The sequence below is a fragment of the Anabas testudineus genome, chromosome 8, assembly GCF_900324465.2.
Source record: "Anabas testudineus chromosome 8, fAnaTes1.2, whole genome shotgun sequence".
NCBI classification, from domain to species: Eukaryota; Metazoa; Chordata; class Actinopteri; order Anabantiformes; family Anabantidae; genus Anabas; species Anabas testudineus.
The window spans coordinates 16,630,455-16,646,268 of record NC_046617.1 but is presented as its reverse complement, the minus strand read 5'-3'; the positions used below and the strand labels follow the sequence as shown (position 1 = coordinate 16,646,268).

Here is a 15,814-nt window from a genome sequence, read left to right as displayed (position 1 = left end):
ATCTATGTGAGCAATCTGCTTCTGCACCATGGTGCTAAATTTAATCTATATTAGTTGACAACTTGTGTAAATTTAAAAACACAGACAGTTATAGATGTTCTGATAACTGAAATAAGTGACCAGGCTTCTTACTGTAATATTAGAACTAGTGAAAAATATTGTTTTCACACTTTCTTCTGCCTTTCAAATAAACAATTACAGTTCCTATTGATGAGAACTGCTTAAAATACTACTGTATCATAAATGTAAGTGTTATTATGTGTATGTCTGCCCCTAGCATAATCTACTTTAATTCAATTACCATTTAATATGACCTAAGCGAGTGGGTGAGTGAGATATTAAACTGGCAGCAGCAAATCAGTCACAGTGACATTTAAAAGAAAAACTGCTCTCCCCTTTTATGCATTTAACTTTCAGGAAGTCATCCTAGCGCCAATTGAATGTATAATTTCTTACATTAAGAGCGCTGCACCCTCAGAGATGGGCTATGCGTTTGAAGGAGCAGCGAGAATAAACTGGGATGCTTTCCACCCACTCTGCAGTGTTGGAGGATGAAGAGCTGCGGAGGGTCAGTCTTCCAACATGCAGAGTGGGTTGTTGAAAGGCAAATGCAGCCTTAATTGCAGCAGTTCTATTCTTCGCTGGTTTCCCTCAGCTGCCAGAAGGAGGTGGAGGGTGGAAAAAAAAGTAACATGATGCAACAGCTGCACTTCCTTTCCTTAAGCGATAACTCCAGACATTTTAGATCGTACTCTAATAAGTCAAATATGCCAGGCTTTTCACTTTAGAGCTACTTTCTGTTGTTGATAAGTGAAGATAAAAAACTTTTAGAACATTTGTTTGGGCAAACCTATCACTAAAAAGCTCTTAAAGCCAAAACTATGTATTTATGGAGTAGTTTTAATACATCTTGACTATTGCTTAATACAGTCATGATGCTCTGCCGTGGTTAATTATTGCCATGATAAGCTAAAAGGCTTCTTACATTATGTAACTAGTCATTTAGGTAGGACTCTGATGAAAGAGCCCAAATCAATCAAGTGTTGGGAAATGAGCGTACATGTTGAAAACTGCTGGAGATGAGCTGTAAATCTTGTTGTCCTTGGACGTGCAGCACGACATCTAATCAGGACAGAACAGGTCAAGGAAACCAATCATAGCATCTTCATAATATTATATTGCAGTTTCTCTTTCCATTCACAACAAAATCAGATAGCTAAGGCAGTCTCGTGCTATTTTTTCGAGGGGTGCGGACAGCTTAAAGGTTAGAGAAATGAACTTGTAAATGGAAGATTGTTGGCTGGAAGAAATACGCCCTGACTGGGAAAACCTGAGAAAGGAAACTGGTTTTAGAAATCAGGATGGGTTAGACTGTAATCAAAACTACTGTCTGACTGCCCCAAGTAAAGCTGAGCAAATGAGACTGTGTGAACTTTTCATTACGTTGAATCAAGAAAAATAAAAGTTTGTAAATGCTTTAAAAACAAATGAAGGTTCTTTATCGATTTTTGAAACAGTAGATGTTCTTCTCAGATTCTGAATTGTCATGGAGAGTATTAAGTATTAATAAATCTAAAAATAATTCACATTAATATAGACTTATGAAAGAAAACACATTGCTAAAATGAAAGAGTGCATCTCAGTCCTTCATGTTTTTTCTTAGATTAGTCAGCATTTGCTTGGATCCCATGTTTTACATGCTGCTTATACTAGTGGTACATGGTGGTTGGAATACATTAATGTCATAAACATTATTTCTGATCTGTAAACTATGAGGACATTGACAAAATGAACATGCGAATGGACCGGTTTAAGAAAAAGGTAAAAAAATGTCCCCCGACTGCCAAAAAAACTGTCTTGACATGATTCAGCAAACATCACCCACAAGGATGCTGGCTTGAATCATGTAATGGCTCAGTGAGAGTGTAAAGGAAAGTCACTGGTCACCTGCACACCAGCGTTTGCTGTGTGATCATGTGTTTGAGTTGTTTTTCTCGGACATTCATCCTCCAGCTGAGCACATCACTCAGCACTACTAACTGCTCCTGCCTGGACTCCTGCAGACACACAGTATTTGATTACAGCAACAGGCTGATTGCATTACAGGAGTCACTGACTCAAATACCTACAGCAAACACAGAGCAACTGGAGAACTTCCTGCTGGGAATGAACGACCAGAGAGGACTTCAACCACTCAGGTCGGACTGGCTCAACACACATGAGGGCACAATCAAAACGTATTAAGTCAAAAGACCTTCAGTGATATCTCGTTCTCAATCTGCAGTGTCGTCTATTCACCTGTCCACTGGATTATTCGTCTCTCAGGCTGATGCCGTTTGTCTCTGTCAACAGAAATATCTTGTTTAGTCTCATACTATGTTCAGTGTTGTCGGTTATGTTGCTTTAACTGAATATTGCCATATCTAATTTTAAACTTCAACTAATCCACTCTACAAAATGCACAGGACAGTCTGTTGACAAACACAACTGAAGAGAAACTACAAAAGGAAAAACCTGAATATGAGCATATCTGAGTCGATTATGATTCAAAATACAAACATGACTGCTGTAAATAAACCTATAAAGAAGTGACCCTTGTGATTAGTATAAGAAAACAATAATCAGCTGATCCATACCCACGTAACTTCATATTTTAAGTGAATACACCATCAGTTTTGTGCAGAACGCAGAACACAGTTTTGAATCATAGCATTAACATGTCTACTTTAAATCTATCACCTATCAGGATGGTGGGTCGTGTTGAAAAAGATTAACATGGGTTATTTCATCACGTTTCACCATCTAAAAATGAATGGATCTAAAAATCAGCAATAGACCAGTCACAAACTGTGCTACTGTTACATGTACAGAGGCAGGAAAACTCTTTGCTGCCCTCATGTGTTATACACTGATTCTAGCATGGAGTTTTCATTTTACTGCTCTCAGCCCCGTACAAAAGCATCTTGTATGAAGGTGACAGTATAGTTTTTGTATTTTTGTCTTTTTTGGAAAATTATCTCCCTAGTTACACACACAAAATACGAAAGTCACTGTTATTAAATACATTTTATTACATAAATGACATACTTTTGACAGTCTGATCTTTTAGCATAAAGACAGTGCTGAACTTTACATGTATTTTGGGTGGGTGGAACTGCACAACAACGTCTTCTCTTCTTGGGCATGAGTTTATTTATTTGTACATTTCTGTTTTAAACTGATCTGACCAGACAGACACCCATCCTCCCTCCCTCCCTAAGCCCATCCCCTACACTCCACCCTACTGCCTGCAGAGTTTCCCATTAGCCCCAGTTGCACTGGTCTTCATCTGTCAGGGTCATGATATCTGTCACCAGGCCGGTGCCGATGGTTTTGTTTCCATCTCTCAGAGTGAACCTCTGTCCTTTTTCCAGAACCATCGGCTGCCGGAGCGTCAGGAACAAGGAAGTGTCCTCCCCGGGCATCACCATTTCCTAGAACATCACAAGCAGAGAAAAAAGCAGTTACCATCATTCGAAATCGTATTGTTATACTACACTATTCACAAATGTGGGATACTTAAAAATGTATACTTTTCTAAATGTGTGTACGTCCAAAATATATAATCAGTGGAACAGACCTTTACTGAATACACCACTGTAACATGTAGTGAAATACAGTGCTTAAGCAATTATCTTTGATGCTTTCACATACTTTAACGTCCCAAATATACTACACCATCCTACAGTAAAAGTATTATTTAAATTTCCATGTCAATAAATACATACTACTTGCACAGTTCTACAGATATGATCTGAAAAATCTTACATAAACCAACATCTTCCTCAAGTAGGAAATGTTCAATACATCAACTGTCGCCTGTTGTGGAAAAGATGGAAACTTGACAGATATCCATTTACTTTCCCGACTGACAGAAACACACCTTGTCACTGGGCAGAGTGATACTACAGGCCATGTCCCAGGTTAGAGAGAACATAACAGGCATGAAGTGGTTGACAAATGGTTTGTGTCTGCCTCCCTCTTCCTTACTCAGAACATATACCTGTAATACAGGAAGGGCAAACAGGTAAACACACACACGGCAGTTTTACAATTACTACTGACAGTGAAATATGAATTTAATTATGAGAGAAAGAAAATAATAACTGTATGAGTATATTCTGCTTTAGCATACTGTATATCCTCATATATTAAAATGTCCCATGTTTATTCAGTAGATAAACACTCATAACTCTAGCTCGTGTGTTCAAACCTGGGCTTTGACTTTCTGGTGAGGCATGATGGATCCCGGCTTGCACATCACCATCCCTCTCCTCACATCCTCCCTTTTCAGGCCTCTGACCAGAGCACCCAGGTTATCTCCTGCCTCTGCCTGATCCAGAGATTTGTGGAACATCTCAACACCTGAGTCCCAATAGGACACAAAGGTTAGTGTGTGTGTGTGTGTGTGTGAGAGAGAGACCGTGCTCACACACACCCTGACTTGGCACTAGTAAACCAAGTAGCATCACAGTAGTATGTGATTCAAATCATTTTCTTGCTCTTTAAACTATTAAGTGAATCTCATATTATATTTTTCTGCTTATTTATAGCAGTTTCCCATTTAATACATCACCCATCTATTATTTGCCATGTTCTCCTAAGTAAACAACAAGTGACCTCCAACTCTGAGTTTCTGTTGCTTGTTACTCAACTCACCTGTGACCACAGACTTGAAGTTGCGATTGTGGCCCACAAACTCACAGTCGTCTCCTTTCTTGATGATACCTCTCTCCATAGTGCCAGTCACTACTGTACCTCTGCCTGAAAGATGTGGTCATCGTGTATTTCATTTAATTACAACTTTGAGTCAAATATCAACATGTTGTATTTAATATGTTCACAAAACTACTAACACTGTAATAAACAGAAATGACAATGAAGTGTATAAATGCAGTCCATGTTTATTTTTATGTCATGTTGCATTTCTTCTGTTTTCGTTTCCTACCTGGAATAGAATAAACCCCTTCAATGGGTAGAAGGAAAGGTTTCTCCAGCTCTCTTTTGGGCAAAGGAATGTAAGAATCCACAATCTCCAACAGCTTCATCACTGCATTCAGACCCAGCTCAGGTTGCTTGTTCTGAGATAAACAAAAACAATTAGTCATCACATCTGGGTTGCTGGGCACAGGTGCGTGCAGGTTTTTTGTCCATGCGACGATTCAGATAATCAAACTTAATTAGCACAGTGTTATCAAATTTGTACCATGATTTACTGCTAGTGTTCCCCTTACCTCCAAGGCGCAGAGAGCAGAGCCTATTACAACAGGTGTGTTCTCGCCATCATAGCCGAACTCTGTGAGAAGCTCACGGATCTCGATCTCAACCAGTTCCAGCATCTCTTTGTCCTCCACGGCGTCAGCCTTGTTGATGAAAACCACTATATGCTCGACACCGATCTGCCTTGACAACAGGAGGTGCTCACGTGTCTGAGGCATCTGACCGTCAGTGGCTGCCACCACCAGGATGCAGCCGTCCATCTGAGCTGTGCCTGTGATCATGTTCTGCAAAAAGAAAGCATCGTCATAAATTGCATTCACCATTATCTTCATCAAGTTGCTAGCAAGAGGTTTTTAGATCAAAGACGCAAATGCAGATTACCTTGACATAGTCAGCATGTCCTGGGCAGTCTGTGTGGGCATAATGCCTGTTGGCTGTGGTGTATTCTACATGAGAGGCATTGATGGTGATTCCTCTGGCCTTCTCCTCAGGGGCATTGTCAATGTCCTCATATTTTTTGTAGCGAGCACCACCAGAGTCAGCAAGCACTAAAGAGGGAAAGTCACATCACTCAAATGACTCAGCACAAACATTAACAAATCTAATGAGCTTTTCCTTGTAAATCAGTAAAACACATTCACTACTTAATTAAGTGTGTTGGATTTACATTAATTTGTGCAGGAGTAAAAGATGGGTCGAGAACCAGTAAATCTACCTTTTGTGATGGCTGCTGTCAAGGTGGTCTTGCCGTGATCAACATGACCAATTGTTCCAATATTCACGTGAGGCTTCTCTCTACTGTATGTCTTCTTAGCCTCTGCAGCAAAGGTCCTCCGACTCAGAGGCACAGAACACTACACGACAAAGACAAGCACAGGAATTATTATTTAAGAAATCCATTTTATGCAGTGTGTAGAATGCAGTTTGTTTGCATACTCACCAATTTGAATGAGCTGTGCAGGAGGCTTGGAGACGAAAGCTGGAAAGCTGAGAAAATACATAGTTATTCAACAAGGTAATTTAGTGCAGTTGATCCTATTCCTACTAGCATGTGTTCCAGCAAAAACATTTGGCATAGTTCAAGTACTGAACATTTGGTGAAGGCATTTATGGTGCATGAATTTTTTCCCCTTTCTCAGACTCACTGCAAAATATATGAATGCCCTACACCTGTTCGACTTGGACAGCAGGTTATTAGTGTCAAAACATTTTGCCATTGCCTGTATATGTATGTACGTATGTTAAGTAATATATATAAATAAATTAACAAGTAGTGTGTGAGAAAAGTTGTATTGCATAACCTGAGACATTGAAGGAGTAACACAGGTAGCATTAAGTAGCTAACGCTGTTCTGCAGGAACTGCCATTAAGCTAGCTAGCAATCCCTTTGAATCAGAACACAAGACTATACGGCTTCATTAATTCAACATGCTGCTGTTAGTTACGTTGTAAGTTGGTTTCGATAGTTAGATAATATTTCCTAGTTATAACATTCATTCATCAGTTAGTTTTCGGGCTCTCCTAGCGGGGTCGTTCGCTAGCGATGGTAACGTGACCTTGCTTTGCTATTAGAAGAGACAGCATCATTGTTTTTCCCACTTTCTTATATTTCTACAAGCGCAAACAACAATTATACAGCGCAAATACAAGATCGTGATGCTATGAACTGACACACGGTCAGAAATGAATGTAGAGTGAAATGCTGTCCGATAATAAAACATTTTTACCGGAGAAACAAGCACGCAGCCCCACGAGCGCCGCCATCTTGGATGAATAGAAAGCCCGAAGAGCATCAAAAATCAAGAGCATACCCTGCCAGCTTCACAGGTCCCGTCCACGCTGATGACTTGCGCTGTAAATAGTTTACGTCTACCACTGCTACTAGTACTAAGTAGTAATAATATAATAATAATGAAATACTTTATGAATCCCCTTAGGCATATACAAAAAAATAATTAAATACATAAAGTGACAACACCAATCACAAGTGTTTGATTGGTTTATCATTACGTTGTCCAACTCGCTTTGTTGCTCTATTGGAACAAAAACGCACAGCTTTATTTCCTTACTTGTAATACTGTCATGTATTATTGGATGTTTTACATCGAAATAGATCTAAATATTGTATATACTATAGTACGTATCGAGACAGTTTGGGGGGATTGTGCTCTCACTTCTACTAACACGCTCTGCACGTCGCACTCAAACGTCACAGATTTACCTTAATTACGCTAATATGCTTCACGTTGACGACCGTAAGACTGCGCCTTATTATTAACATTGGTCACTTATGTCAGGGTTTACGGTAAAGCATGGCAGCCTCCTGGCCACCTGTGGGATCAGCTAGCTAGAATGTTCTAGCGCATTCATGTTTCTGTTTTAAAAGAGGGAGCAGACTTGTTGGGAGGTCAGAAGAAAACTCTTTATTATCAGCAACACGGTTTTATTGGACTCTTAAAAGGTAAGAGGGAAGTAATCTAATTTTGCCAACGACATTCAATAATGTTCGTGGCTAAATGAGCATCTCTAATGTTAGCCATTTAGCTAGCTTCCTCAGGTTTGTGTAATGTGAGTATTGGTTTTATTATGATTCTGAGGATGTAAACTAATTTAGAGAAAAGTCGGGTAAATGTGTTGTGTTTCTGAAATCCAGTTGTTGAGCCGGATTTTGTATTTTCCCTTCAGTTTTCGTCGTCATGGCAGAAAACAGACAGAACAGGAGGTACCCCCAAAATCTTCAGGGGGTCCTGCAGCTGGCAGTAGAAGCTGGATCAGCTGCAGAGGGTCCTGCCCCTGTTGAACCAATGTCAGAGGAGGTGAGTGTCTGTTAATTAGGGAGTTCAGACCTTTCAGAACAATCTAATAACAAGACGTGTAACTGAATATTTTATTACAGTGTTATACTTGTAGTATGTTTTTATAGCACTGTACTGTGGTACTGCAAATAGTTTGGACAGGAATAAAGCTGAAGGTATTTATTTAAACACAGTTAGTCAACTTACAGAAAATGAGTCATCTGCTATTTAGATTAGTGATTGGTGATTCATGTTTAAACAACCAGTCCAAATGTTACTGGTTTCAGCTTTTCCAGTGTGAATATCGTGTTTTTATTTCTTTATATATTATCTTTAAATTGATGATTCAACAAAACAAGCAACTTGAAAACAGCAATCATTTTGTCGGCCAATAATTCAAGTGAAAATAAAGTTGCATTTGTCGATAAAAAGAGAAAAGTGCAGTGTGACAGCTCAGTGTTATACGTGTTAAGCAGGTGTGTGTCTTAAAATGCCTAATAGAGCTACTTAGACCAGAAAAGAGCCACTGGCAAACAAAATATTTCTGAATTGAAGGAGTTTGATTCACATCTGATTTTTTGCATCTTTGCATTGCATGTATTTTTATTGAATATGACAAACATCCTTGTGTTCTTTCACTGTTCCAGAGGAAAACGTGGTTGAGAGAAGCTCTTGCAGATATCTGCAAAGGGCAGATGGATGAGGTGGAGCAGATGAAGCAGTGCCTGGCCATCCTACACAGAGAGGAAGCAAGTGAAAGGGAGAGGGATGATGAAGAAGATGAAGAGGATGAGCGGGAATCAGCCTTTGAGATGCTGTCAGAATTGTGTGAGAACCTTGACAATGCTAGAGGTTGGTAATAAATGGTATTAGTATAGCAGTGTAGTGTAGTTTATAGATTTTAGGGGTTGTTAGGATAAATATAGTTTTTTCCTGTCCTAACTGTGTCCTCTCATTGTCTTCTTTATAGATCTGATGATTCTGGGTGGCCTTGATTTGTGCATCTCACAGTATCTGTGTCATTCCCAAAGTGGACTAAGGTGGCGTGCTGCCCAGCTAATTGCTTCATGTGCTCAGAACATGCCACAGGTGCAGATCCACTTGCTTAGCATCGGTGTGCTGCCAAAGCTACTGCAGCTGATAGACTCAGACCCCAACTCCACCGTCAGAGTAAAAGCCCTTTACGCCATGTCGTGTGAGTACCAATCAGTTCTGGCAGAAACAGAAACTCAAAACTCTGCTTAACATGTTCCCTATACCCTACACCTCCAAATAAAACTTTACCCTGTTGGGATTTTAGGTCTAGTCCGAGAGCAGGAGGCTGGACTCCAGGCGTTCCTGTCCAACGATGGTTTCTCAGTGCTCATGCGAGGTATGCAGTCGGAGAATGAGAAACTCAGGACTAAGTCTGCTTTCCTTCTGCTCAACCTGCTGACAGCACATCCTGAACAGAAAGGTACAAATGACATTTAAACATCAGTCATTTAAACAAAACAGTGCTGGTAGACATTGTTTACATGTTTTTTATAAATACATTTCTCTGTTATCAGATTTTTGTAAGTTGATAAGTTCCTTCCAAAGATTAGAAACATTGATGAAGACTTTTTTGTTCTGACTTTAATTTCTTCCTGTTTTCCATGCCTGCAGGTACGGTTGTTTCCATGGGTATGGTTCAACAGCTTGTATCTGTTCTCCGTGCACCTCACTCACCTTTCCATGAGCATGTGCTTGGTGCCCTTTGCTGGTAAGAAACAATTTCTGCATCTCTGTCTTTAGACCTGTTAAGTTTATATAAATTCATGATTAACTTTAGTATCTATGGCGATCCTTGTTTCTGTGTCTGTCTAGTCTGGTGGAAGATTGTCCACAGGGGCTCAAAGACTGCAGGAATCCTGCTCTGGGCCTGGAGGAGTTGCTCAAACAGCGTGGCACAGAGCTCCAAGGGAAGGAAGAAAGTCAGGTAACTTATACAGGGCCTTTAACAAAATACACAGTCAAACTAAATATTTTGACCATAGTTTAAACTTTAGCTATTAACAAGTAAAACAGATGAAAACAAGTGCAATGGAAACCAAATTAATAAAACACAATATGTATGTTAATTGTTTTGTATATAAATTTTCAATAGGGCAATTGTTCACATCCATATTTTAGGGCTAGTTATACTTATACTTATTATTTCTTTGTCACAGGAAGAACTGGATTTCTGTGAGCGACTGAGGGTTTTGTGTTTCCATGGGCAGCAGTCTGATGACAATGGGATGGATCGCTGAGCTCCTGTTCCCTCGCCTCAGCTGTTTTTCTGTGTGCAAACATATAATGAATATAACATTCATGATGATGATCACGGATGTTTAGCAATGTTGTTGTCTGTTACGACAGTTGTGACATATTTTGCATGTAATCCAGGAACTGGATTTTACTGTAAATAATTGTAATGTATAAAATACTTTTTTCAGTCAGCTGTTATTTCACTCCACTGTTTTAATCAATTATATCTTGCCGTAAATCTACTAATTAGCATCATCATCACGGGTAGCATGTCTACTATTTCATGTTGTGCTGTTAATATTCACATCCTAACTAATTATTAATTTCCTTTCATCTCAGTCAAGTCGTCTCTTAAAATATGACTCAGAAATACGTTATTAATACATCATATCTATTTATTATTAACAAAACAAACAGGAGTATTTATATACATATAATGAACAGCTCACAAGTGAAAGAAGGTTGCCACCACAAACACTCAAACATGGATGCTGCACAAAATCACCGATTAAAATATTTTGTCACAAAGAAGAAAGATGTTATCTTAAACTGGCACTGACTGGGTTTTTTTACAGTCTTGTTTACAGACATTTGTTATATTTTAGAATGACTATGATAATGGAAATATGAAATACAAGGTTTGTTTGTTTTGTTAATTGTCATCTTTTCCTTTATTTCATGGGTTATTTTAAAATATCTGCAGAACAAATAGTCAAAGACAGTACTGGGATTTTATAAAATAAGTAAATAGAAGAAGATACAAAGACCTTACAGCTGGAACAGAGATACTGTTTAGGACCTCTTCCATTTTGAAAAGCCATCCTTGTTCTCCACTGCTTTTACATCACCCACAGCAATAAGTAGCTGTGCCAAATAATATGTCACCATGACAAGAGCGTTACCATGCTTCATTGGTGCTATCACTTTGAAAAGTTGCAGAGACAGTGATATGTCAGACACAATGAAGGACAAACCTCCCAACACTGTTGCTGTGTTGCGGGTTCTAACAGCTAATATCCCCATCAGAATAATTAAGAAAACATAGACCCCCACAGCTGGAATTATTACATCTGAGTCTGGCGCCTTCTGCAGGAATGGATAGAGGTAGATGTAGAAACCTCCTCCACACAAGAACAAGATCAGATACAGCAAACGCAACCAGGACGAAGAGGAAAATGTTGCATAACGACTGGAGAGGAAGGTGAATGTGTACAGAACATGAGCCACAGCAAAGGCACCCATTCCTGGAAGAGATGTTGAGAACATACTTAATGAACTCACTTAAATTTAATATAACGTTTGGTAAAATGGTCCAAATTCCACTACACTCAGGTACAAACAATTCTCTTACCATGCAGAAAATGCTCAGGCCATATCAGGCAACAGTCACCAACAGCAGAGAACAGCAGTCCTCCCACCACTCCCAGGACACTCTGACCTCCATTCCAGCTCAGCACTACTGCTGCCAATAGGAGGATTGGAGCTGATTTGACAACTGCTGACATGATGGACGCGGGAGAGTCAGGAGTCCACAGGTAGAAGTACAGAGCTGCGGACAAAAAGAAAGGCAAGAGAGACAGAAACAGAGCACAGGACTGACGGAGAGGGAGAAACAGAAAGACACAGGGAAACATGTGGCATCATAAATTAAAGTAGGACTTTTAAGAGGATTTCAGACAGGAAATAGTAAATAATATGAAACTATTGACCAATGAATGTAAATGAGACCAAATGGTCATCAGCTACCAGATTTCTCCTCTGCCTCTTGTCATAAGCATCTGTTTCCAGGATGTCCATCTTCTCAGAGTGACTGTTGACGTGGGGTCCCACAGATGTCCAGATTGATGAGCTTGTCTTCTTATACACCTTCAACTTTCTTGTTCTCAGTTACCACCACATATAATACTCAGATGCTCTTGTTCTGCTGCTCCCCTCGTCTCAAATCTCTGCTGCGTCTCTCAGTCTGTGGATGTTTCACAGCAGTAAACTTTGGACTGATCCTTGCTGTCTGATTATTCCCTGATAATCAATGTTCTCATGGACTAACAAGTGACCTTTGACAGAAATGCTGTGATGACATAAACACTTGAAGGGCAAAGTTGAGGTTTGTCAACTTTCATATATGATTTAAACATTATTTATGCCTTTATTTCTTTTTAACTTGTTATGACTTTTTGACAAATGAAAAGTCTCAAACTTACAGTATGCAATATTTCTATTAGCAACCACTGTTGCATACAAGAGGAAATAGATAAAGTGACAGACTGTGATTAATGGCTGACCTGAATAAAGAAAAACTATTTCACATTGCACTGCTTATGATCACTAGATGGCCACACTGCTTCAAAGTTTCTAAAAAAGGTAAGAGCCTCACTGGGTGAAACTGTACCAGAAAAAACAGCATTCGGCTGAAGATGTATTGCATTAAAAAATATTACATGAAATGCTGAGATAAGAATCTGATCACATTTTATCGTGCAAAAATGTCTTTAGCTTTGTTGCACATAAGAGCAGTTTGTTAATGCATCTCAAAGGAAATTTGGGTGGAGGAAGAACCCAACAAGTGACAATCCCACAGAAAGAAGAACTGAGAATAATTAACCACAGTCTTTCCGAGTCAAACTTTGTACCGTGCTTGCCCACAATTCCTGGTGTTCTGGACTGAAGGTTATGCACTGAGCAGGGACACACGCCGGACTGGAAAGGTGTAGGAATATCTGGTGAGTAGAGCAATAAATACATTACAAGAAGCGATTGAGGGAGAGCAGATGAAGCAGAGTGAAAAGCAGACATGCAGAGCATGTGTGTGTTGTCAAGTTGCAAGTGGCATGTTATTAGTATGTTTGCTTTCTGTGCACAGGACATGGCAGCCAGCTCTTCTAGAGTAAGGATTGGAGTTGTGGGATATGGACATCTAGGTCTGACGTTCACCTCCCAAACCCCCTCACACACTTATGAATCCATATCCACGTCTAATTATCTAATATCAGACTTGAAAGTGTCAAATGTCACAAAGGTTTGACCATCCAACCCTGACTTACTGTACTTTCTGTGTGCTGCAGGGCAGTATCTGGTGGAGAGGATCCTCAGAGATGGAGCCACTCTCGGTTTGACTCTGGTCTTTGTTTGGAACAGAAATTCTGACAAGCTCAAGGGTTCAGTTCCAGACGAACTGATACTTGGTGATCTATCATCCTTTGCAGAAAGGTGCAAACCCACAGATTCAGTAAACCGTGTGAATTTGATTTCTAGGTTGCATAACATCATTTTTAAACTAATGATTCATTGTTTTGGTTTCAGGCAATGTGATGTGATTGTAGAGGTCTGCCATCCTCACATAGTGAAGGAATTTGGGCTCCTCTTCCTCTCTCAGGCTCATTTCATGGTGAGATCTTCTTCTGTTTGTATCAGAGTGTTTTACTGACACTGCTTTTATCCAGTTGCTTCAGAGATGTTGTCATCTGGAGAGTGAGTTCAACAGTTTCAAAGCTCTGACTCTCACCTACAGTCGTTAACAAAACCTTTATACTGGAGGACCCCTAATCCAGGTCTACAGTCCCTCTCAAAAAACAGCTTATGGTTGTACTTACACCACAACAACCCCTGATATGTTTCTATGATATAAAACAGGTGATGTGTGTAACATTAAAGAAAACGGAGACATCCAAGCTGATACAAAGCTTGTTTCGTTGCCATTGTTAACCACAGAATGATGGCATCCTGTTTTGTATCTTTTATTTCCTCAGGTTGGTTCTCCTTCTGCTCTCTCTGACCCTGATCTGAACCAGAGGCTGCGTCAGGCTGCTCACCACTATAATAAGACTCTATACGTCCCCAGTGGTGCATTGTGGGGCGGCCAGGACATTCAGAGGCTGAACGATAGTGGAGCCTTGAGGGTAATACCGGAGTAGTTCTGTAACGGAGAGGAAGGCGTACAGTGACCTTGTTTGGGTTTGGGTCCGTTATCATGCACTGATTCATTGACTTATTTCAGGCTTTGTTTATAAGAATGTCCAAGCATCCATCCTGCTTCCGGCTGACAGGAGACATCCTCTCTGATTGGACAGAGGGAGAGGGCAGGCGTGTTTTATACAAAGGCTCAGTGGCAGAGCTGTGTCCACTTGCTCCAAACAACGTTAACACCATGGCAGCAGCAGCGGTGGCCGCTGGAACACTTGGCTTTACTGGTGTTCAGGGAGAGATTGTGTCCGACACAGCGTGAGTCCACCTTAAAATCTGAATGAGCCAGTGCAGCCTTTCATGTCTGCTTGCATCATCCAACTTCATGCCTCTTTATTCTCTCAGATTAAGTGACTATCACGTGGTGGAGGTGGAAGTGACCGGGCCTGATGGCTTCTCGGTGCACACAGTGAGAAGAAACCCAGCCAAGCTTGGAGCTGTAACTGGCAGTGCAACATACAACTCCTTCTGGAATAGTTTACTCAGTGAGTCCTGCACTTTCTCTAAATAAAGCCCCATGAAGCGCCTCTTTATGACTTCATGGTAATAGTTTCTCTGGCAAACCAGCCACATTTTATGAACTAGGATAGACAAGGCATGAATGGATCAGTGACAGAGCTATCTGATAGCGCTTCTAAACACAACCTTATACAGCATTTGAAAGCTCTAAGTCTCGTGCTTTTAGCCATTAAAGACATTTTATGGTTCCTCTGTTGCTGCAGCAGCTGTTTTTCATTTTCTAGCATTGTAGCACACAGTCCACACACAGTGTTTCTCATTCAGTAGTTAATACTACAGGTTTTACAGTATATTCCCTTTTATATGATAAAAAAGTATATATATAATTTTGAGTGCATTATTTTCGAGCCTGTGCACAAAATGGAGGTACACACTGTATTTTATCTCAGCAGTAAATGTCAGTTTTGATGTGTATAATGCAGTGACTGATAGATGGATGATGGTTCATCAATTCATTAGCGGTATTTGACTGATGTAGCTGGTTGAGATGGAGCTAATAGTGCTGTAAAATTAACAAATGTTTTTAAAAAGCACCTTTTACATAAACATATAGTATAGTAATAGTATAAAGTACTGGAGAATAGACAAAATCACTGTAGTGAAGTGCAAATACCTTAAAACTGTACTTTGCGCTTATTTGTGCAGGAAACAAATACTTAATAAATTGGTCACAAAATAAACAGATCACTTATTGTGTGAGTGTTGGTGTGTACACGTGTTATAAGAGTTGGATTTTAACCTTTAAGTTCTTGTTCTTCTCAGTATGCAAAGGTCACGGGGGCCGAGTTCTCTTGTGCTGAAGCAAGTGAAGACTCTGGAGGATTTCCTACAACACAGGATGAAGATCTGCCGCAAAATTCCAGATAAATTGCATGATTTATGGTGGATAAGCAGTCTGTAAGGTGGATCACTGGATGGGTATGTTACACAGAATTTGAAAACCCACAGACTATTGTATAGCAGTGTTCAAATAAAAAGCATGCACACAAAGAAAGAAGAGTAAAGCATTA

The 15,814-nt window shown here is 39.9% G+C and overlaps 4 protein-coding genes across 5 annotated transcripts; 2 read left to right on the top strand and 2 right to left on the bottom strand.

Moving 5' to 3' along the window:
• Positions 1–3,047: 3,047 nt before the first annotated feature.
• tufm (Tu translation elongation factor, mitochondrial) lies at positions 3,048–7,091 on the bottom strand. Its single transcript, XM_026362299.1, has 10 exons — positions 6,987–7,091; positions 6,200–6,246; positions 5,975–6,113; positions 5,641–5,807; positions 5,274–5,543; positions 4,988–5,120; positions 4,699–4,803; positions 4,253–4,404; positions 3,923–4,042; positions 3,048–3,473 (listed from the first exon to the last, which is right to left on the bottom strand). Exons 1-10 carry the CDS (start codon positions 7,066–7,068, stop codon positions 3,303–3,305), a joined length of 1,386 nt encoding a protein of 461 aa, XP_026218084.1. The 5' UTR covers positions 7,069–7,091; the 3' UTR covers positions 3,048–3,302.
• A 478-nt stretch (positions 7,092–7,569) lies between these two features.
• Positions 7,570–10,516, top strand: hspbp1 (HSPA (heat shock 70kDa) binding protein, cytoplasmic cochaperone 1). 2 transcript variants are annotated; one of them, XM_026361616.1, is made up of 8 exons: positions 7,570–7,666; positions 7,945–8,075; positions 8,702–8,906; positions 9,025–9,249; positions 9,355–9,510; positions 9,702–9,798; positions 9,903–10,014; positions 10,247–10,516. In XM_026361616.1, exons 2-8 carry the CDS (start codon positions 7,956–7,958, stop codon positions 10,325–10,327), a joined length of 996 nt encoding a protein of 331 aa, XP_026217401.1. In that variant the 5' UTR covers positions 7,570–7,666; positions 7,945–7,955; the 3' UTR covers positions 10,328–10,516. The 2 variants fall into 2 exon arrangements, with proteins under 2 accessions (XP_026217401.1, XP_026217316.1); XM_026361531.1 differs by having other exon boundaries at positions 7,570–7,720.
• A 130-nt stretch (positions 10,517–10,646) lies between these two features.
• tmem86b (transmembrane protein 86B) lies at positions 10,647–12,300 on the bottom strand. Its single transcript, XM_026361747.1, has 3 exons — positions 12,072–12,300; positions 11,677–11,920; positions 10,647–11,569 (listed from the first exon to the last, which is right to left on the bottom strand). The coding sequence occupies exons 1-3, from the start codon at positions 12,120–12,122 to the stop codon at positions 11,118–11,120; spliced, it is 747 nt and encodes a 248-aa protein (XP_026217532.1). The 5' UTR covers positions 12,123–12,300; the 3' UTR covers positions 10,647–11,117.
• Positions 12,301–12,941: 641 nt separating this feature from the next.
• Positions 12,942–15,810, top strand: aspdh (aspartate dehydrogenase domain containing). Its single transcript, XM_026357213.1, has 8 exons — positions 12,942–13,045; positions 13,186–13,243; positions 13,388–13,532; positions 13,626–13,710; positions 14,072–14,221; positions 14,320–14,543; positions 14,631–14,770; positions 15,567–15,810. The coding sequence occupies exons 2-8, from the start codon at positions 13,189–13,191 to the stop codon at positions 15,602–15,604; spliced, it is 837 nt and encodes a 278-aa protein (XP_026212998.1). The 5' UTR covers positions 12,942–13,045; positions 13,186–13,188; the 3' UTR covers positions 15,605–15,810.
• The last annotated feature ends 4 nt before the right edge of the window (positions 15,811–15,814 follow it).